This window comes from Bicyclus anynana, chromosome 14 (genome assembly GCF_947172395.1).
Source record: "Bicyclus anynana chromosome 14, ilBicAnyn1.1, whole genome shotgun sequence".
Classification (NCBI taxonomy): Eukaryota; Metazoa; Arthropoda; class Insecta; order Lepidoptera; family Nymphalidae; genus Bicyclus; species Bicyclus anynana.
The window spans coordinates 5,889,404-5,914,065 of record NC_069096.1 but is presented as its reverse complement, the minus strand read 5'-3'; the positions used below and the strand labels follow the sequence as shown (position 1 = coordinate 5,914,065).

The 24,662-nt window shown below is 35.0% G+C and overlaps 1 protein-coding gene across 2 annotated transcripts in view; it reads left to right on the top strand.

Moving 5' to 3' along the window:
- LOC112046190 (serine/threonine-protein kinase unc-51) overlaps positions 1 to 24,662 on the top strand; it is a 67,287-nt gene that overhangs the window by 27,205 nt on the left and 15,420 nt on the right. Inside the window, exons 3-7 of one of the 2 annotated variants that reach the window (XM_052885329.1) lie at positions 11,145 to 11,361; positions 12,344 to 12,417; positions 13,071 to 13,231; positions 16,219 to 16,355; positions 23,284 to 23,376. In XM_052885329.1, coding sequence (XP_052741289.1) covers positions 11,145 to 11,361; positions 12,344 to 12,417; positions 13,071 to 13,231; positions 16,219 to 16,355; positions 23,284 to 23,376 — 682 coding nt within the window. The remainder of the gene's footprint in view (positions 1 to 11,144; positions 11,362 to 12,343; positions 12,418 to 13,070; positions 13,232 to 16,218; positions 16,356 to 23,283; positions 23,377 to 24,662) is intronic. The other variant, XM_052885330.1, reaches the window with a different exon arrangement.

Sequence of the window (24,662 nt, the reverse complement as noted above, 5' to 3'; positions counted from 1 at the left end):
GTGAGTCGGCAAGTACGATTATAAACGAATCTCAGGATGACAAAATCTTGGAATAAGAGACAATACGTGTGTATACTTAACTCTAGAGGCCCTTGACTACAATCTCACCTGATGGTAAGTGATGATGCAGTCTAAGTTGGAAGCGGGCTAACTTGTTAGAAGGAGGATGAAAATCCACACCCCTTTCGGTTTCTACACGGCATCGTACCGGAACGTTAAATCGCTTGGTTGTACGTCTTTGCCGGTAGAGTGGTAACTAGCCACGGCCGAAGCCTCCCACCAGCCAAAAATCTTTCTTTATCCAGGTGCGAATGAAGGGCATTAGAAATGCCTACAATACGTACAATAGAAAAGTTGACAGTCCTTTTGAGTACTTTATCTCACATTGTTGACTTTATCTCATATTGTAAGAATAAAAACATTATTTTTCTTATAAGGACAGTTCATAAATAAATAAATATTTAAAATTCTTTATACAATGTGTGTCATGTGATTTAAAGGAATGTTTGTTTATGAACTTATAAACAAATAATTTTTCCATTAAAGTATATATATGAGTAAACGAACTAAAAGAAAACACTAAAACGATTTTAAACATTCTTCCACCAATGAAAAGGTACATTATCAGCGAGTAACATAAGCTATATTATATCTCCGTATTCCCACAGGAACGAGAACTACACAAGTAAAACGTCGCCAGTTAGGTATAGGTATGCACTTCATAGATGCATAAACGCAATGCATACCCTGAGAATACATTACGAACCTGTGGAAGGTGGAATTTTACCACTTTGTACAATTCGCACGTATAATGCCTACCCTAGTTAAAAGCATTGTGCACGCCTCTGGATATTCCCCTATCTTCCATACCATTGATAAATTCAGCTTCACTTAGCTCGTATGTAGAACGACAAGTTGATAACCTGTCTGAACTAATAAACGTGTGCGATTGCGTCAGGTTGATTTCTCTACAGAAACTTATCGAGTTGGAAAGTGACGCGCCGGAAACCACAACCTTTTCAGCTTTCTATCAAACTTCTATCTTTAACTTAATTTTAAAATTGACTAGTTTTTTTTTATTATTTTATCACCGTCTATAATGATAGCTAATTAAAAAATCCAAGCAAACAGCACCGGTATATTGCAATCATCATCATTATCAGCCTCTTGCATGGACTTCCAAACAAAACGGTCTCGAGCCAACGTCCATCGGCTCTACGAACTATGTGGCCTGCCCACTGCCACTTCAGCTTCGTCACTCGCTAAGCTAAGTTTTGATTCGTCTGCGGATCTCCTCATTTCTGATTCGATCACGCAGAGAAACTCCAAGCATAGCTCGCTCCATCGCCCGCTGAGTGACTTTGAGCCTTCTAATAAGACCAAGTCTCGGATCCGTAGGTCATCACTGGCAACACATATTGCAATACGTCGCATTAATTAAATAGCTTAGACTTCGTACGCGTGGAAACCTTCTGATCAAAGAATTTATATACAGATTTCCGCTTCTGCTACACACATATCTTTTTACAAGCAATTTACACCTTGATAAGTTATACTTAAACATTCCTCATGAACAACCATTACAACAACAAACATTAATGTACTATACCTTTATCTGTTGGTGAAAACTGCATGAAAGTCCGTTCAGTAGTTTTCGAGGTCGTGAACAGATCATGGGCGTAGCTACCGCCGTCTATCAGCACTTGTTGGTAGTTTCAGAGCCTACTTATTAAATTTAAACAAATAATCAAATGTTTCCTTCTATAATATCAGTATTCAGAACACATTAGGTGTGATATTAACAATTCACAAATACACTTGTTAATCTTTAAAACGGGGACAGTAACCTTGAGTAACGAATCGCATATTTTGATAATCAAAATCCGGACGTTGATACGTATGTGGAACAAACGTTAATTCCACTGCGCAGTGCATCGGTCGTAGACCTGGCAATGTGCGATGTTTTAGGTCAATACCCCGTGCAAGACGATGTCCCAACAAAGCCCTATCATCTAGGTTTGTAAAGTTCGAGGACCGTTCAACCCATGATTAACACTTTTTGTTTATAAATAAGAGCAACGTGGAGTGATAAGTGAAGCTGACGACGTACGAGTAACGAGTACCTATACTGCAATCATTCGCATTGTCGTGTTATTTACTACCAGACCTATATTACGTTGTGTCGTATTTGTTTTTAATTTTGAATGTTTTTTCCGTCGTAACGAATTTTATTTTTATTTACGAATTTTAGATTGTCAGAAAAGTGAATAAAGCGGTATCTATATTTGTCTGTCTTGTCGTATCGTGACGCACCCGAACAGAATCGGTATCGCAATATGATCATAGTGCGTTTAAAGTAATCTCAATTTCATAATAATAGTATAAAACAATGTCGCTTTTGTTTGTGCGCTTAGATCGTCTAGCCTACGCAACGGCTTCACGTTTTAGATAGCTGTACTGTTTCCACATTGCACCTGGAGCAGTGCGCGCCGAGGCGCGTCGCTTGTGTATGATAATGCAGAACGCTTAAAAGTTCGTTATATAATCGTATTTCCTGTGACTTCGTCCGCCACGATGTCAGCCCCTGCTATCTGTAAAGCTACAGCGCTGTGATGTCGTTTGTTACCATGGCAACTTCGTTGTTAGCGTTTTTATTTTGGCGGCCTTTACACATAAAGTTCAAATTCGAATAAAACGTGATATAGATGAAAAGTACGTCGATGAGTGTAATATAGTGGAATCGCGCCCTTGTGTAAGCTTTCATTACCTTTGTACCCTATTACATTTTACTTTTTAACGATAATAGTCTAAAAATATATGTAACTTCAAAATTGCCACACTTACTGATAATTATTTTCAAAAATTCTTGAAACATTTTTTTTTATATATATTTAACTAGCGGTCGCCCGCGATTTCGTCCGCGTGAAACTCTACCCCTACTTAACCCTACCCCTAACCTACTCTAACCCACCTAACTATCTAACCTACCTCTAACTAAAATTAGTTCTGCGATTTAGCTATGAAAGGTAACAGACTGACAAACGGATTTACTTTCGCATTTAGAATATTAGTATAAAGGACGATGATAAGATTTACGAGTATTGCGTAAGCACGGTGACCACGAGGTAATAAATCCTGCCATCGTTTACCGTTTGACCCATTATTATTGCCAAATAGGAAAGCAACATGACTGGCCCAAGTAAAATGTTACTGTTCTCTGTGCGCCAAGTTAACGGAACATTACGGGATGTCGCGGTCAGTCAAGCACACATCCGCCTGTATTTTGTATGGCTTGTTCATTATCTCCACTTAGGTACTTACCTTCTCAAGTTTTACAAAAAAGATTTTGGTTACGGATTGTTGTTTTACCTTTAGGTATCCTTATCATTATCAGCCTATTTTAATGCTATTTTAATGGTAAGAGGGTTTACGGACTTAGAATCATAATGTTTAACTCTTTTATGACCACTGTGAGATGTTGACGTGCTCTCCGAGGCACGAGTTTCACCATTAACTCCCCCAATCCAGGCTATACTAATACGAGAGGGGCACGTGAACCTTAGACCCAAAGCAGGTTTTCAGGTTTAGAATCATAATGTTTTAAACTCTTTTATGACCACTCAAATGTAATGTACTCTCCGAGGCACGAGTTTTACTTTTAATTCCCCCAATACAGGATATAATTATAAGAGTGGGCATGTGGAGCTTAGACTTATAGCTGGTTTGCAGGCTCTAAAATCATAATGTTTGAATCTTTTATGACTACTGTCAGACGTTGACGTGCTCTCCGAGGCACGAGTTTCAAAAGCAAAGTCAAAGTCAAAATTCATTTATTTCAAATAGGCTTAGTTTCGAAGCTCTTTCGAAACGTCAGGTAATAATATTAAACTTAAGATAATGGTGATAATAATCATTCGAAATCTTAAAATTAAACTTACGAGGGTTCCAAACGCGCCTTCACTTTTAGCTCCCCCAATCCAGGCTATAAATATAAGAGTGGGCTTAGACTTAAAGCGGGTTTGCAGGCTCTAAGATCATAATGTTTGAATCTTTTATGACCATTGTCAGATGTTGACGTGCTGTCCGAGGCGCGAGGTATTAACTCCCCCAATTCGGGCTGATTTTTTACTGAAAACTACTTTAAAGAAAGAAAAGCTCATTATTTCAAAACTCGAACCAAGACTCGAAACCTGAACCAGGATCCAGAGCCACGTAGGCCAATACTACCGGCAAACAGACAAACGAGGCAGTTATTTACTAGCTAACCATTGTAAAAAAAACAATTCGCAATGTAGGCCTAAACCCAACAATGGAACATTAATTCGGCCTTTTAGGCGCACGTTCCACTTCCACCATACGCTTCATCTTTGCTGACCAAGAAGTTGCTAGTCTATATTAAATGTTAGATACTTTGTCACCTTATTCCGTTGATACTTTTACAAAAACTATAATTACTCTCTTGTTATCTATAGATAGGCTAAAAAATATTTATATTTAATTTTAGATAACTTAATGTTAAACTCGGTTTGTTTAAGCTTGTAATTGGTTTTAAATTACATAATTCTACATCTTCTAGGTGGAGAAATAAGAATATTTTGAGAAATATCAACAAAAGCGTTACTGTTTCCTTAATTCACAAAATGTAATGCACTACGTCATCTTTTACGTATATCACTGGTAGTAAAGTTTATTATTATTGATAACTTTCACTTAATGTTTTACGTACAGAAGCCAAGTAGTCAATAAACATTGTTTTAACTACGAGTAGCAACTAGTTTATCTGTATGCTGGATACATTGCTTCGGGTTAAGGTGCTATGTCAACAAACACATCAAGAGTCGCGTCGCACTATACTAGCGCGCTAGCGACTTCGTCCGTAACGCAAGGAAATTCTGATCCAGAACATTCTATATTAATCAAATCAGTTCAACTATTGGATATCTCTGGATCTTAACTAATCTTAAATAACACTGGAGATTAGCCCGAAGTTAGACAGACAGAGAAACAATTAAAAAAAAATTGTTTTAGTATCATATAAATAACTGTATGTACTTGAGATATGCAGCTCATCAGCATTGGAGAGCCTTAATTAGTTGTTTAACCAATTTCTAAAAAGTGGAGGTGTATGTTTGTATTTTTTTTTTACAGATAATAATATTTTTTGTTCCTTACGACCTGGCAAAGTCTAATATTTGTGCTTGTACGTAATATGTATTCTGAGCCTCAAATATAACTTTTATTTAAAAAATATTGGGGTTTTATATATTTACCACTTCATTATTTTGGAAAAATATTAGTTTGCCAGATTGGTCTGCCTTTTGCTTTCTATGCAGGTTTTTATTTATATTACTAGCATACTTACCATAAGGTGAGATTGTAGTCACGGGCCAACTTATAGAGAATAAATAAATACTATATGCACTTACTTCTTACCTACCCTTCTCCACCCCTACAACATATCCTAACTATCAAGTTGGATCATACGGTGTGAAAATTTTATTAAAATTGGTTAAGTAGTTTAGGAGTACATCGCGGACAAACAACGTGACACGTAATTTGTTGTTTAGATTTATGAGATGATAAAAGAAGACATATTTTTTGTGTATTTAATATTGTTATTTTGTTTTCTCTTCGTATTTTATTTTGCATAAAACATACCAATCAAATTGAGAACCTTTTTGAAGTTGGTCAATAATACATTTTAATGCAAAAAATACGAATCTCGCATTTACGTTAATTTTATTTAAAATACATTAATTCCTTTATCCAAATGTTGTGTGACAGAAATTGCTAAAAGCAATAAAACTTTGCCTTTGCACATTCATGTATACTATGTATTTATATTATTTTCTTTGTAGTAAGTTATTTTTTGCAACTAAGTATGAATAAATAAATAAATATTTAAATTTTATTACGATTTTTTTTTGAAAATTATTATCACACAGTTGAAAATGTATTTACATTATATTACAACTATCTTAACGAAACTTATTCTATAGGTCTCTTAAATATCATTTAAATGACATGCTGTAAGTTTTAATATACACCTATCGAGTCCAATCCGTCTCACCTATTATAAAAATCCAGTCCAAACATCACCATTTTTGTTTCAAACATAAATATTTGTCGTTCAGATCGAAACCCATTCACTTCAAACTTTATCCATAACGTTATAAAAATAAATATTCTGCTTAACATATTATTTTAAACAGGTGATTTGTCTTGCAACGGTACTTCCTCAGGTGTTGTTCCATTCGCATTTCTACCTGATCGTTCATTAGGCCTTTGTTCGGAACTGAATCTTTTTCTTATAGAACTCCAATTCTTTTTAACTGTGATAACAGCTATTATTATAATCATACCTGCCACAATAACGGCAATCACACTTTTGTCTACTCCACCGCCTCCTGTTGTTTCTGTAGTTTTTGCACCAACCTTCACATCAGTTTCATTATCAGTTGGTTCTTTGGGACTATCTATTACTATATTTTGCACTGCCACCTTTTCTTGTGGGGCATTATTAACTGCAGTACGAAGAGAAAAATCATTAACAGACATATTATCTCTGGATCCAGTATGCTGCGGTTCTTGTGGCAATTGAGGAGAATCTGTTATCTTCGAGTTAGGCGATATATCTGGCATAGTGATACGATTTTCGTTCGTATTCTGATTGGGTGGTATCTCGGGGGCTTCTGAAATTAGTGGTGTCTTAACTTTCTCTGTTGCCGAATTATCTGAGTCCTCTAATAGAGTTGTAGACGTTAATTTTGCTTCTGTATTGGAGGATGTTTCTGTGCTTGATGGAATATCGTCGGAATTTTCGGTATCCACCTTGATGATTTCGGGGATAAAAGGAATCATACCAGGTAGCGCAACATCAAGTAAATGCGCTTCTGAACATTTGAATGAATGTTCTTCACAAGTATTTGCACAAACAGATATTAATGTATCCTTTAAAGACGAACATAACTTTGTTACTATTTCCGGCGAAACTTCTGGTAAAGTAACTGTATGAAGGGCGTTATATTTCGATAAAACCTCTGGACTCTGAAAATAAATTACACGGAATGTAAAAAAAAAATTCTTTTATATAACTTTTATAATTTGCTTTTATTCATTTTAATTAGTAATGATAAATAATATTTTTTCTGTTTATGAGTACATTACTTTGATAGCTTAAATTTTCATTTATCATCGTAAACAAGTTAATTAATAAATAAATTTAACTGATATGATACTATTATGTAATGTGACTCTGACTATACAGACTAAGATAGAAGCTCGTAAACTCGGGTGTGATAAAGGTTATTAAACAAATTTGTCCTAAATTATATTTGCCAATAGTGGTATCTAATCTCAGCCTAATGACTATGCCTACCACTAGATAAAACTAATTATAGAAATAGTTAAATACAAATAATAACTTTAAACCAACTATGGCCTTGTCCAGATTTTCATGAACTACACGAAATAATCGAGTAATGAGCATTGAGATGATTTATTATTATAAACGAAGGTAATTAAATTTCCTCCAATATAACTAGAAACTTACCGCTTTTAATTCATTGCCGGCCAAATTCAATTCTTCAAGTTTATTCAAAGAATTCTCTAATTCTTTTGGATATTCTAGAAACCGATTGTTTGCCAAATTTAGTGAAACTAGTTCTGGTAACTCGCTGATGGACTGAAAAATAAAATAAAAAAATTAATTAAGTTTCAGTGTAAAAGTATTTCTAGTTGAAAAAAAAATTATATTTTTGGTAAAAAAATTCACTTTTCTGTTTTTACTGTGTCCTAGCGTGACTTTACTGTTATGAAACTTCGAAAAATAATACTAATATTTAAAAAAAAAACCAGCTGCAGTGCCCATAAACGGCACAGTATGGGCAATATCGTTCATTTATTTTGATTTTAACACAACTAATTAACCGATTTTCGTGAAAATTTAATGGGGCCAATCTGGAACTATATTCTTTCAAACTAAAATTATTCTAAATTGGTTAATAAATATAAGAAAAAAAACATCCGCATCAAATTGATAACCTCCTTCTTTTTTGAAGACGGTTAAAAATATTGCATCACAGTTGTTTTTAATACTTATGAATTCGATTCTCGTGACTACCTCAATCTATCTATATACTACTATGAATACTCAATCCATCCATGTAATAATGCTCACAAAATTTGGTTTAATATAAGAATGACAATGTTGTATGCCCTGGTTGCGTTTTTTAATTTATTAACACAATTTTATAAATAAAAACCATGTGAATATACTTATAAAGCTATATAATGTACGAGTAAATCTCACAGCAATTTAGTCACGGCAGGCAATCCGCGAAAGATCAGCCAAATACGCAATCATGTGCGCAAATACAGGTGAGTGCCCTCTTGTCGACTCGTCATAAAAAGTTATAAACAATATGATTTTATAGATATTTCCTACCCCAAAGTTTTTACGGAATAATAAAATTCTAAATCTAATATAATTATTAGATTGAACCACAGCACAGGAAAACGTAGAGGGGTTATAAGTGACTACAAACGAAAAGAAGCTAAAAATAGTATAGCATACTTACTCCAGATTCCAATTCATTGATTAAATTGTCGTTTGCATTTAAAACTTTTAAGCTTTTGAGTTCCGAAATTGCTTTAGGTATTGCTGTTAATTTGTTATTATTTAATTTTAACGTCGTTGTTTTCGAATCTATCGCTGTAGGCAGCTCTGTAAGATCAGTTCCTGAACAGTCTACTATGTACGTGCTTGAATCTCCTTCTGTAATACATACACACGGTTTTGGGCAGGGCGAATCTGCAGTAGGCGTAGGTTCTACAATAGTGGTGTCACTAATACCATTATTAGTAACGAGATCATCTGTAGTTGTCAATATTGGCGCAACTACATCTGCTACTGTAGTCCCCATTGTGGGTTCAGAGGGTTCCAGAATCGTGGTTTCACTGCCTTCACTAGTTGTCTGCTCATCATTGGCTAATGTTGACGGAACTACATCTGTTGTAGTAGGCCCTGATGTCGGCCCTGAGGTTTCCAGAGCCGTGGTTGCAGTAGCCTCGTCATTGGTGACCGGCTCAACTTCAGTTGTTTGAGTAGTTTCTGCAGCCGTAGTTTCTCCGGCTTCATCATCAGTAATTTGCTCATCATTATTTGCCAATAATCGTGCAGCTATATCTGGTACAGTAGATTCAGATGTTACTTCAGTGATTTCTGCAATGGTAGTGTCGCTCTCATTAGTAGTAGTAGCTTGCTCATCTTCAGCTATCGACACTGGTACAGCGGCGTCTGTTATAGTGGACTCTGAAGTCGTTTGAGTTACTTCTACGGCTGTAGTATCAGCAGGTTCATCAGCCATAGTTGATAATGTTAGATCCGTAAGTTTTGCAGCCGTGGTGTCACTGTTTTCATTTTCCTGCAGTTCCGCTGGCGATGTTGGGGGAGTTTGAACTGTTATTGTAGACCCTGAAGTTGTTTGAGTGGGTTCCACAGTAGTGGTTTCATAGTCTTCATTATCAATCTCCTTCTCAGCATCATTTATCACTGTAGTCTCAGTTTCATCGACTACTAACGATTCTGTCGTGGTTTCAGTCACTTCTACAGGGCTGTCATCGTCACCATTAGCTATTGCTGTTTTAGCGTCACCTACTGTAGTTGTTCCTGACGTTATTTCAGTGGGTTCCGCAGCCGTTGTCTCACTGTCTTCGATATGTCCATCCAATTCTGAGCGCTCAGGAGGGAATTGGTTGTCAGTCTCAACTTGAACAGGTAATTCTTCTGCATTTTGAGATACCGCGCTCCCGATTCTGAAAATTATTACAATATTTATCACGTGACTAATATTATAATAAAATGGATATACAATGTTTATCATAACGAGCTGACGTAGAATCGCTAAGTACAAAGATAAGAATTGTGATAACTGCAAGGGTGTAACAGTTTCTGTCAATGAATGAACTTGAAATTATGTAAAAACTCTTAACTTATTACCTAATATTAGTTTAGTTTTTTAGTTTCTTTTTGTCGCAAGAAAGCAATCATTGTAAAATTACTGAAACCAGTAATTGAAATCTGTGTATATTATGTCATAATTTATTACTATATCAAATAGTAGATGATATGGAAAATATGTCTATAATAATAAAATAGCATTATTGAATGTTATACTTATTTTTTGTTATTTTTATCAAATTGCACAGTATAAAATGTATAGGCATCAGAAAATTATATTTATTTAATAAAAACTGTTTCTCATTACTATGAGATAGGTAATATGCACTCGCTATTTATTACTTTTATTATATAGGAAAAAAGTTATACTCACGCAAAAATTGCCAGTATTATTGGGTAAAGAGATCTTAGCTTCATTGCCACTTGCACCACTGACCGACTAGTTTGAACAGCTTACTCGCCAGGTACTAGCCCCGTCGCGAAACACATACTCAACTGACACATAACTATTATCACTCAATGATAAGATTACTAGCGGCATGGCGCTTCTTATCGCGAATCAAACTTGATAACATTGTACGAATATACGGCGAAAATATATCGGCCATTTCAATTTCGGTAACTCATCGTTACACAACAGATGAAACTACTGAACAGAATAGGTAGGCAATCAACATACAGCTCGTCGTGATAAGAGCGGAATACGTTATTCATTTCTCCGTATCAGTATTTTATTTTTTTGTTTTAAGTACAGGATTTCCGCTTGCGAAAATATTCTATGAAATTAAATCGACATTCTCAGAAATTTGAGTTCTATGTAAAGAGTATGATATGTTTATATATATATTATTAGTCACGCTTTTATAACACAAAAAAGAGGGCGAAGAAGTCGCGGGCTTCGAACGTACGTAGTACAAAAACGGAACCCTTATAATCTCACTCGCGCACATTTTAAGGTCTGTCTGTTTTCTCCTAACGTACTGGACCAATTCAATTGAAATTTGGCACATATATATATTGAATATGGGGGACACGTATAAGATGGAAAGTTGAAAAAAAACTTTTACTAACTTCATCGTGTGATACATCAAATGAAAGGTCTTGATAAGAGAATTTCAAAAATATTTTTTTTTTTTGTTTAGTATCGTGCGTACTGTAATTAATATTTTTTTTTGTTGTGCAGTATTGCAATGGGGGCGACCTGGCGGACTACCTACAAGCGAACAGGCTGCTCAGCGAAGGCACCATCCGCACGTTCCTGCGCCAGCTGGCGGAGGCGATGCGCGCCATCCACGCCAAGGGCATCGTGCACAGGGACCTCAAGCCGCAGAACATCCTCCTCACGCACAGCGTCATGCCGCCGCGCACGCCGCACCCCACCGAGATTACCCTTAAAATTGGTAAGTGTCGTTATGAGGAATGACTCATTGGAAAAAATACTCCCATAATTATATCCAAGACGGATCCTGTGATGTCGTGTAGAAACCGAAACCGGGTGTGGATTTTTATCCTCCTCCTAACAAGATAGCTTTCATCTTAGATTGCATCATCACTTACCATCAGGTGAGTGTAGTCAAGGGCTAACTTGTAAAGAATATAAAAAAAAATAAAACTCGTTTAAAGCCTTGCCACTACGAGTAAGTGACTTAGCGTTCTAGTGCGATGCCATATAAAAAAGCCAATAAGTGAACAGTTGACTTCTGGATTATGTTAAGCTCGTGCCAACTATCTGTAGTACACCATCGGTATACCAGTTGGCCTATTCACAAACTAACTTTATATAGTTAACATCAAATTAATAACAACCGCATTTTTCCCATTCCATAAAGCCCATTGGTTACGAAAATCACAATGTCAAACTCACAGGATAATAATTTTGATCAGTTATCAATAAATTAAGTGAATACGAAATCACGCGACTTGAGAACCACTAAGAGTAGCTAGTTGGTAACTCTAAGTTAGAGAATAGACCTGCAGGCAAGACACAATGTTGCTATGCAACTAGCCGGCAATCCAAATTTCCAATAACCTATTTATCTGGTTACAGATAAATAGGTTATTGGAAACAGTAAATATAATATGAAAACATTTTCACAAAACATTAAGGAAAATCCTTTAAGTGTCTTTTGGTGAGCAACGATGATTAATGCTTTCAATGTGTCATCAAATTCACGGAACAGATTCTGAAATATTATAACGAAATTATGGATTCTTCATTGTTTTGCTTATTAATCTTTATACTCTTATAATTACTTTTTTCCCTCAATTCTTTAAAACATATTATGTATTAAATAATTCTCAAGGTTATAAAAACTGTTTATTTTATTGCCCTATTTCACAGATGTGTAATAAAGATTATAATCCCTTTGTTTCTTATAACAGCGGACTTCGGCTTCGCGAGGTTTTTAGAAGAAGGAAACATGGCGGTCACGCTGTGTGGATCACCTATGTATATGGTATGGTGTACTGCAAACATGTTAATTTCACCCACGACACACTATACTCCGCGCCACGAAACAAGTCCCGTAGACGCGGCGCTAATGTCATAATGGCTCATTGCCATTTGGTAATGGCGGTCTTAATGCCATTTATGTAAGGCGCTGTCAATTTTTGTTCAGGTTTTAGCCGCGAGACGTCTTTCGTGGCGCGGAGTCTATAAAGGCCGTTTTAACAATTATTTGTTTCGCCTATGAGATTTAAAAAGTAACAGTCAATTTCTGTGAAATTATATTTTTTTAAGTAACAATATTAGCTATATTTTATTTTAAACATAGCTAATCCCCCTTTATGCTAACCACTCACCATCCAATAAGTCCACGTGCCTGCAGCACTAACAGATCTATCAGTTTTATCGGATGTCCTTCTGAGTGGCAGAGTATTAAGAAATTAAATGTCACGTTTTAACGTGTGTGATGTCTGCCAATCCGCATTGGGCCAGCGTGTTGGACCTAGCCTAACACCTCTCATTCTGAGAGGAGACTCGTGCTCAACAGTGAACCGAATATGGGTTATGAATGATGATAATACTATTGTAACATTTCAATTACACTCGTTACACATCATTTCACTCGTTAGCTTTTAGCATCTCGTAATGTGGGCTATTTTCCAGGCGCCCGAAGTTATAATGTCACTAAAGTACGACGCAAAAGCCGACCTATGGAGCCTCGGCACCATAGTGTACCAGTGCCTGACAGGCAAAGCGCCCTTCCAAGCTACCACGCCTCACGAACTCAAAGCGTTCTACGAGAACAGTGTCGACCTACAACCTAAGTAAGTGCTAACTTAGATATTATCATACATAGTTCACAAATAACGTCACGCCAAATTTTTTTTAACACTAACATACGCCCTGCGGTTTCACCCACGTAGTTCTCGTTCCCGTAAGAATCACAAATTACGTGGCTTTCTAGTAGTAAAAGAATTTTTGTTTTCCGGTAGAGTCAGGATAAACCTGAGGTTTCAATATAAAATTTCATAACAAAAATTGAACCGACTTCAAAATCAGAAAATAAACTAAAAAGTGAAAAATAACATCGTACGTGCTACCGTCTGATCATTTTGAAGGCGGTGCCAACACAGTGATGCATTAACTCAAGCACTTTATGATTTAAACTGCTTGAGTTAATGCACTATTGTAAAATAATTTTTAGATCGCTCTAGTACTTTCCGAGCTTATTCAATGCACACAAACAATCAAATTTTTTCTCTATTAAATATTAGATAAGACATGAGAACTGGAGCACTGTCACAAAATATAATATAACTATATGAACCGATTTAAAAAAAAAAGAAGGTTCTCTATTCCGTTGTAATAGTAATAGTAATAGGAATATTAGGTAAGTCTGTAATTGAAAATTATATGAAAACTTTCTGTTTTCATATACATAATTTTTAACCAAAAATAGATTCATATTTAAAATAAAAATATAGTCTGATTGTCATTATAGCTGTAATGCGTGGCGCATCTAATCTCCATAATATCTCCCGTGTCTGGAGATATACACTCATATCTCCTCTAAATGATGTATATTACATTAATAAAGGTACTCGTAATGTATATGAAATACAAAACTATTATTCCTGTAGGTATGTATTATGTTTTGAGTTGTTATAAATTGTTATCTTGATTCAAACAACATTTTGTACCCGAAATTTCGAGTAACAACAAGCACTAGCCTCGCTTTGCTTCTTTTTTATTATAAATCTGACAAGACCGAGGTCACGTGGACTGTATAAAGCGAAAAAAAACTCAATATTTTTTACTTATCCAACCAAACAAATTCGACACTTGCAAAAATTGACGGCACTAATACATTAAGCATATTAATTCAAATCATTATTAACTTTTTTTTTTAACATCTTGTTAACAGGTGTGTTGTATTGTATTTGGTGATGATTTTTTGCTCGTTTTTTAGTTAAATCGTATCTGCGCAGTCAGTGTCCACGTTCAAGGTCTGTTCTGTAAAGTGGTTCGAATTAGGCGCGGCTTCCTTATTTAACTGTTGCGTTACGAATTATGTCATGTGTTAACTCTGGTCCACGCTCGTTTTAATCCCTATTTATGATATAAGAAATTTGAAAGTCCGTCAAATCGCGTTAGTGCTTGGTTGGTTCTAACGCCAGCCACACACGGTCAAGTAGACCATCAAGTCTGTAGCACGATTAGGCATCTGTGAAAAAAATATCGAAATATCATTATCATTATTTTCACTGCCAGCAAACTTGACTATGTACTTGAGAGTGTGTAGCGTAAGTTTTAAGTCACTCTCTGATATACGAAACAGGAGGCCATGTAAAATAGGATAACGATAATGGTAATAATAATGAAATAGAAAAATGAATGTTTAAGCCGTAAAACCCCAAAACAAAAAAAAAATTCAAGGCGCCTGACAGTTTTAGAGATTGGTGCATCCAAACAAACAAATAAATAAATTTTGTGTGAAAATGTTGGACTCTATAAGGCTCAAATTAAATTTTAATAATAATGTTGACAAAGGACGTACCTACCGTGCTCTCCGAGGCACGGAGATTTAACTCCACTAACATCTTAAATTGGGGTTGCAACTAAGAATTGTTTTAAAAGAAGAAATACTTGTTTCTTTGCCCGAACCAGAACTCGAACCCAATACTTAACCACTGGACCAAAGAGGCAGTTAAAGGCTATTTAAAACAATGACTTGTTTGTATAAAATATAATTCAGATCAACTGTTAAACGATTTTTCAATAATATGCGCAAGACTACATTAGAATATCATTATGCATATAATATTCAAATGTGGTGCTCTAATGACTCACTGTTCAGTACTAAACAATTTGTTTATATTATCCTACTAACATAAACGCGAAAGTTTGTATGGATGTTTTTTTTTCAAACTTTACAAGTTAGCCCTTGACTACAATCTCACCGGATGGTATGTGATGATGCAATCTAAGATGGAAGCGGGCTAATTTGTTAGAAGGAGGATGAGTCCACACCCCTTTCGGTTTCTACACGACGTCGTACCGGAACGCTTGGCGGTACGTCTTTGTCGGTAGGGTGGTAACTAGCTACGGCCGAACTACTGAACCGATTTGGCTGAAATTTAAACGAAGATAGGAAGTACCTGGGATTAACATATAGGCTACCTTTGGTTCTGAAAAAGTCCATTGGCTTTTACAAGATTTGCGAAAAACTGGATTCCACGCAGACGAAGTCGCCGGCGTCCGCTTGTGTGTACTAAATAAAATACTAATGTATATTGTTTGTATATTTGTTTGTTCCGGAAGAGGGCGGTGCGTGCGCAGGCATCTGTGTTTCGTTTCAAAGCCCGTGTTTATTATAAGTCTCACGAACGTATTCGCTTCTTGTTTCAGTATTATGTATTATACAATTGCAAGATTTAGTGTTCTATTTCTCGAGATTTCGCCTTAATTTTTCAAATCGGACCAGTAGTTCCTGAGATTCGCGCGTTCAATCAAACAAACAAACTCTTCAGCGATATAATATTAGTATAAATAAGTCTGCCTACACTAATATTATTAGGGAGTAATTTATTATAATAATAGGGAGTAATTTCTTATAATGGAAAGAATATCTGCCTTTTAACCTAACTGAATTCATGACTATCGGGGGGTATTTCAGAATATTGAATTTAACTTGTTATTAACCAACTTCAAAAAGGAGGAGGTTCTCAAGTTGATCGGTATCTTTTTTTTTATGTACATAGGTACATCGATTACTCGTAACTATTTATTTTAAAACCTACATTTATTGCAGAATGCCCTCCGGCACCAGTCCAGAGCTATGCAACCTGCTGATTGGTCTCCTCCGTCGCAACGCGCGGGAACGCATGCCCTTCGAAGTGTTCTTCAATCATCCGTTCCTACAGCGGCCCAGGACCACGTCCATCACAAGTTAGTGACGTCATACATTTGCTTTTATTGTTTGTACAATGTACTTTATTTATACAGACTATAAACGCTATACGCAGGACTCGGCTAAGGTCAACTGGGGGTTTGAGTTTACTTTGTGATGTATGATGATCTATGATTTTCAAATCTTTGTTAAGTGTCCATGTTTCCATTTTTCCACATATTTTATTACAGCAGTTATTCCTGTCTACTACTGTCTGTGTACTAGTTATGTACATTGTTTTATTACAACATATATCAATGAAATTTACATACACTTTACTAACATGAACGTTACATCAGTAGGAGTGCTCAAAGCGTGTAAAGGTGTTGTTTTTTGTACATTTATAATTTACGTAATAATATGGATTACTGATAAGTGTAATTCATTATATTAATTACTTCATTACATAAGAGGAATCTACCTTAGTTGAACTGAAGTTCCTTTTATGGACTAAGAACCTGCGATACCCCGATATACCTCTTTTTATGAAAGCTGAAAGTTTTATACTCAAGTTAAGGGTCTGGATCTGGACCCTTAATCTACCTTGCTACCTGCCATAGCCATCACGACTTAAACTCTATAATTGGCTCTCACTTAACTCTCAGACTAATTATATAAGGACCTGCCTCGCTAAACGATTGACCTTCTATCAAAGTATAAGATCAATAATCGTTTATACTAGAATATTTTTATAAACAAACGTTTTTAAAAAAAATCTCTTTAGAACCGATGTTCATAGTAGTAATCGTTTTCGTCGTAAAAGTGCCTTTTTGTGTGTAGTAGTAGTGTAGTTAAATGGTTAAGAACCGGTTAACAACTTCTAGTGTAAAAGATGAAGTTACGTTTAATTTGTAAGTATTTCTAACTTATTTATATTAAATTCGTAATAAAAACAATATTTAAAAATAATAGATTCTTTAGCCAGAACAACAAAACCTCGATCAACTAATCGAATGCTCTAAACGTCTTAGTAAAAATTACGTTTTAATTTTTAAAATTTATAGTTGTTTGTAGTGGAAGGACACAAAATATATTTGTTGGTGTTTACTATTTTCGATGTGTGAGTGTTTTCCTCAAAAAGTTAAAAAACGACGAACAATTTTGTTCGTTAATTTGGGTACTAGTTTTGAGGTAATTAGTCTGAGTTCAGTCTCCCTAAAATTAGGTATGTTTGACTGTCACAGGCTCGTTCTTTTAATAACATTACTGACATTTACATACATGTTTAATAACACGAACGTTACATCAGTGGGAATGTTTATTCTGATAGTAAAACATCGAATTAAGAGAAGTACACAGGTCGTTTGTAATGAGGTTTAATACTTAATGATCATAGTAGTAGGGGAGCCGAAGAGGGGATTTTTGCAGTTATTCGAGCGCGGCAGATAAGCATAAGGGACTATACCTTGCACGTTGTTGAGTACATTCACCAAGTATAAGCCCTTAATATTGGTGGATACGTTTAAGGCAACCAAAAAACCTAACTTCAGAAATACTCAACCAGCACGTCGGATAAGGATATAGTAGGTTGGTTGATTACTAAAAGGTGTGCATTTCTAAAATCTAACGATTTGAGCGTAAGGTTTGGGAGGATTCCAAAGTTACAAAATATTTTTAATATTTTAATTCTCTATACTTCTCTATACTCTATACTTTGGCTTACTAAAATTGTCTGACAATTTTAGTAAGCCAAAGTAATAAAAATTCGGTCTGTAGTTTTTTTCCACCGCTTAAAGCGAAAAAAGTAAATAACCGTTTATTGTTCCTATCATTTTATCTACCAAATGTAATCGGTCCCCATGACGCTTTAGTTACTGCAAATTGAACATTCCGGGCTCCCCTACTATAGCTTTTGTGCGTTCCTTTCTACGTCGAATTACGAGTAGTGGCGTTAAATCCCATAGGAATATCTTATTGTTGTTTATTATCCCGTAAAGTTACTGTGTCCATTACGAGGAAGCAAGTTATCTATGCTCAATTGCTCAGGCACTGCATTGGTTTATGTTCTTGAAAAAATATTTTACTCTTACATATAATGATAAATTTTATACATTCCCTTTTCTTTCAAATGGAGCTTAAAGCTCGTGGTAGTTTATGTAGAACACTTCAACAGATGAGATTCACACATAATATTATGACTTTCAAATCGTTCTCTAAACTCCTTTATGTCATGCTACTTTATATTAAAAGCTAAACACGCACACAGTCAATAATGTTGTCAATATGTAGGATTTGTCTGTCTGTTTGTCCGGGCTTATGTTTGGGACAGCTGAACCGATTTAAATGCGAATTTAAAACTTTCATTGATAGATAGTGGAGGTTATTGAGCAACATATAGGCTAATTTTAAACCCGGAAAAATCCATGGTTCCCGCGGGAAATAATATTGACACTATATTATACAGTGCTCTCAATAATAAAGTACATTTGTTGTATTGAGGTACTTCATATGTTACACAATCGAGTTGAACTTTGTAGTAATTACATAAATGGAAGTCAATTAAAATCATTGTCAACTACACCCAAGTGCCGTACAAGCACTTCATAATGGTGAGTCACTGTATTCATTATTTTTCCAAGTTCCACCCCATGACAGGAAAGAATGGCATAAAATTGTAAAGCTTAGTTGAATGTTTCAAAAAGTATTCATAACGATAATGTAATTTTACAAGTACACATTACAAGTACATTTACATACAGAACCCGCTATTTTTTTCTATCATAATAAACAAAAGTAATGAGCGTAGGTTCAGCAGATGAGATCAATAGTTTAGTCAAATAACGGACGAAGTGCTAATTATACTACATGCAGTGTTTGGCCTCTTTCGGAGACTCAAACATATTTACTCGTATTCGTATACAGGGTGTCCCGTAATTAATGGATAAACGCAAATGGTATATACACCACCTAATTATCTAAAACTAATTTGAATAGTTTTCTAAAAATCCCTAAGGTGACCAAGTTATTTTATTTTTCGGATTTTTTCATAATTTTCTGTCTCAAGTCAGTTTTTTCATCAATGCTGCAGCTGCTGGAATTAAGATTTTGAAGATCTGATTTTTGTTTAACTTTACTGATTAAATTACCTATGTACTATAGTACTTTTTTTGTTTTACTAAAAACTATTTTTTTTTTTTTTTTTATTCTTTACTCTTTACAAGTTAGCCCTTGACTACAATCTCACCTGATGGTGAGTGATGATGATTTTGGTAGATAGCTTTTTCTAAAACAAACCCATAGACGGAACCGGTATGGTACTAGTTGACGTTAAGACCCTTATTCATTTCAGATTCTTCGTCAAACCCTTACAATCGATTTTCTTTAATTAAATTCTTAACCATGGACCATTAAACATATCATTCAAACTTTTGACGTTATTTAATACTTTTTGGGTTCAGTAACACATTATTGAACCCTACTCGTATTTCCTATCAAATGATAATTACTAAGAACCAATCAAAGCCTCTGATTTATAACGCGGTCTTGACAAAACTACAAGAGTTACTTTTGTTTATGAGGAAAAATAATTGAATAAAACATTTGCGGCATTGCATAAAGTACCGTCAAGCGATTTAGCGTTCCGGTACGATGCCGTGTAGAAACCGAAAGGGGTGGGGATTTTCATCCTCCTCCTAATAAGTTAGCTCGCTTCCATCTTAGACTGCATCATCACTTACCATCAGGTGAGATTGTAGTCAAGGGCTAACTTGTAAAGAAAAAAAAGCGCATAATTCTTTTAAGTATAATATATACACTACACCAATTATATTTATTCTCGTAGCTCATAGCTGTTACCGTTCATATTGAGTAATCGTATAATAGTTGTTTGTAAAAGTTACGTTTTGTTTATTTTACCGCTTCAATGTAAATGCACCATTATCCCGCACGTGCGTCGGTGACTCACTATACAATATTACGCGAATGATCTATAATGCCAAAGTAGTCCTCGCAGATCTGCCAGCCGATTCGTAATTTCATAAACATTTTCCAAATGTTTTAGAAACATTTCCCAATTATCGAGTTTTATTACTGAAGTAGTACTATTCTGAATAAAACCGGACATGCGAGCCATGCGCATTGCGCAGTGTAGGGTTCCGTAGATTACATTAACATTATTATATTTTACAAATGAGTCCCTAAATCGAAAAATAGTGGTAAAGAACCCCTCATATCTTTCAAAGATCTATTCAACGATAAAGCACAATATGAGATAGACGAGTAAAAAGAATCATCCGTACTTCTAAAATATAAAAAATATTGTATGCACATCAACTGTTTCAATTCCATATAAATTCGCGTTTACGTTAACTCGATAGTAACAGTATGAAAATATTGAACACTCTTACTGATCCTTCGGAATAAACCAACACTTTCACATCGCATTGCACATTATAGAGAAAATATTTCATAAAGATTCGGTTGCAAGTTAAATGATAAATGAGATTATTTTATTGGTCAACAAGTAATCATATGTTAATTTACCAGCATTTTTATATTCAAATGTGTTGCGTGTAGGTAATCAAGAATGTGCATTTCCAGTATTGCGCGTAGCTGCCGACAGCTGTTGAAAATATGATACTCTAACTGTAACTAAAGCAGACTTCTGGCTAGCTATTATCGCTGCATCATTAATTTGCAAACATCTTTATATATCATGGGAATGAATGAGTAATTTGTCGAACTGCCAACATCATTATGAACCTAATTTTTATCTGACTGGCGAAGAAGTGTTATTAGAACATTTATATTTATATAAAATAGACATGGTACGTCTATTTCTTTGATTTACTATACCAATTATCATCCAAATTTTATATACCAATTTCTATTTATCGTGATTACTTTTTAAGCAGTTAACATTTCGTGCACTCGGACTGTCTGAACACTATCATAAATATATTATACGGTATAAAAATGCCATTAAATCGGTCTTTAAAAACAATCTAAATAAAAAAAAATACGTTGTACCTAAGCCCCCGTGTGTAAAAGTAATCGCGGAAATTACTTATTCCTAGTTGGCAAGCCCAATCCCGCTTCGCGTCAGAATAAATTTAAAAAGTATTTCTTTTGCCATTGCGGAATTATGTTCTTTTATAAATTCTGATACTTAGGTACCTAATTTAATGTTATTTGTTTTAGAAGCCGTGATTTTTTTTTAAATTACTATTTTGACGAGAGATTGCGAGAGAAATATTATGATTAGACAGACCCATCCCAAGCGTTTCTTTTTTTTATACATTTTTCACTTGAGCTTCCACGTTTATTTCACAAATCCCATGTATTGACACGTCATCACAAACTGAAGCGATTACTGGATCGTCCGAAACTATAAACGCACAAGCACTTTTAAATGCTCCGTCAATATCACAAAATGTATTGTATAATTATATCTCTAAAATAAATCAAAGCCAGCAGCAGTCCCGGTAAGAGCTTTTAATGTTTGGCAAATCTTATTACTAATTGAAATTGAATTAGTTACGTATTGTATTACTTTTTCCAACAATTTGCTACATTTGGAAAGATTTTATATTTACAGTAGGGGAGACAACGTCGACCGAGTATTTTAGTACGAGCCATAAATTATTTTTTTGTAAAATAAAGGAGTTTCACAAAAAGCCTTCTTATGAGGCCCATACTTAGCGACCAAGTCTCAAAGTTCAAAGAGATAGCCAGTTCAATTGTGTTTATTTCTATTTATATGCATTTACCGTTGGTGCTTGTTCCATATTATCTTTTACCGGCGACCAGTCTTGTCTACAATTGTCTTTCATCGCTGATAAAAACAATAACAAATCTCGCAAAGCGGTGCGGTGAATTTAGAACTCGCAAATAGTAGTTACTTCCCAGCACCAATGTGCAAATAACACAATTTAGAATAACACAACATCAAGACCGAATAAACGATAAGTCAAACCAAACTCGTGTGAAGTACGCATTAAATATTTGTTGCTGTAAACTTCCGTATAATTTTGGATACAAATTCGACGGTGTGACTCATTCGTTTTAGCTGCGCACTATTGTTTTTCTTTCGAAATCTGTAACGGTTTTAATTATTTGGGTTATTTCACGACCTTATGTGTGGATTGTGTATCTGTATAATACCAAATTGAAAAGCAAAAGAAAAATAGTCCGTAAACAGTGGAGTTCACTTCATCTGATGCAAACTTGCGATGCGTATCCCAAGGATTCAGTACGAACCTGTATTAGAGAAAGAATATTAAATTTTTGTATAATTTTACGTATCATTACTACTAAAACCTTGTATACTGCCCGTAAACCTTGCCCCTTGGTGTAGTTGCACCGGATAATTAAAACGAATTATCAATATATGTTACAGTTTCATCGTTATCGTGAATAGCTCATGTTTTCACTTGACCGATTTTCATAAAGCAGACAATTTATCTTCCACTTATACATATGGTTAATAAACTTTTAATCAATACTTAACTAGTTTTTTCTTCAGTTCATTGAATCTCAACTCGATGTACTTGTAAGTAAAAAAAAAATTAAAAGTGTGATCATTAACCTTTCTATAAATACTAAATTGGATGATGTCAGTGCACAAAAAGTCTCTATCTAATAAGGTTCCTCTTCGGGCGCAATGACCTTACAATTTGTCTTAACTTCAATAGTCTATGTTGTGTCGAGAGACTTCGCTTCAACTCTTTATATCCTCGGTATTGTAACAATACTGAGAAAAGAGAAGTACAATTAAAACTGCCGCGTATGGTGAAGGGTTTAAGTTAACTTTTGTGTAGCAAATTGTTTATACTTTATCCATTACGCCACTAACACTACGCAGCTACTGTTTACATGCATTTACATATCACGCTTTCTAGTCCGTGAATTTTTGAACATACTACATTATACTCGTACCTAGGTGTTGTGTCAATTATGGTGTGGTTACGGTATTCGAATATTGTTCAGGTTTGGACTCGGACCTGCCTGACATATTGGAGAGCGTAATCGAAGGCTGTGTTGAAACTAACTGTATCCTTGAAGAATCCTGGGACAGTCGGGGTATTATTTTCATTATTTACAGTAATTACGCTTGATCTGTGGGACCATGCATTAGTTACGTCAACCAAACCCATTTCTTCTCTATGTACAGTAGTATCACATCGGTAATGTTGTACATTTAGATTTTAGATTAACTTATATTCCAATTTATATGCGTACCTTGGATGTTATACTTAAATGAAATCAATAATTTATCTAAAATTTCAGTGATTGCAATGCATCATACAGAACTGAGGCGAAATTTTAGAAACGTGTTCTTTTTTCAAATCGTGACGTAATTAGTAGATGGTCTCTTTGCATGGGGTGGGCTAATGACTTTGTCTATTCGTTTTCACAGCGATGTTGCCATCATTTATTTTTAAATAAACACCAAACAGCGCATGGCTTTGGTTTTGTGGGTTATTTACGTAAACGACCCACTGAGTGGTTCAAAAATTTAAGGGACTTCCAAATTGCAACGTTTATCGCCCACCGCTTTATTTTTTTTTCGCATCATCTAATCTTGTTACGTGTCGCTATTAATCTTTGATAAATTATCTGAGAGCTTATAATATTTGAGATTCTTAAAGATTTTGTTTAGATAAGTGTTGCGATGCCGTACGATGAATGCTATAAAATCGATATAATTTGTATAATGAATTTGCAAATCTTTTGTTGATGAAACTTCTATCTTTTTAATACAAATAGTTGAAATAAAGTCTGTCATTTATTGCTAATACATATTATAATAGATTACGAATTGTAAATAGTATTATTCAATTTCAATTACAATCTTTGAATCAGCTATTTTTAATTCATTCGTAAATGTTGTCTTGGTATTATTTTGCATCATGTTATCAGATCATATCACGTAAGTAAACAGCCTGCCCTTCTAGCCAAGTGGTACGTCGATTCTCTTTCTACGATCGCTAACGCTTCGAAAACCAGAAAAAAATATGGGAATAACATTTGCTATCGACAGGTCATGTGATCAAGATCTGTTATACCAATACATTTTTCTAGTTTTCGAAGCGTTAGCGATAGTAGAAAGAGAATCGACGTGTCACTTGGCTAGGGGGGCTGGTGAACTTTTAAAGTAGGATAGCAAACCATAAGCATTCCAACTCTGGAAAACTGGAACTGGAAATAAACATAGACAGTTTAAGCTGTCATGTCTGAATTCAACACAAAAGTATTGGAAATTGTATGGATTACGCACGGAATGGATTGAGTACGACGTTGTTATTACAAAGTTTCGTTTTACTAAAGCATCTGAAATCAAATGAAGACATTACAGTAATTGTAAT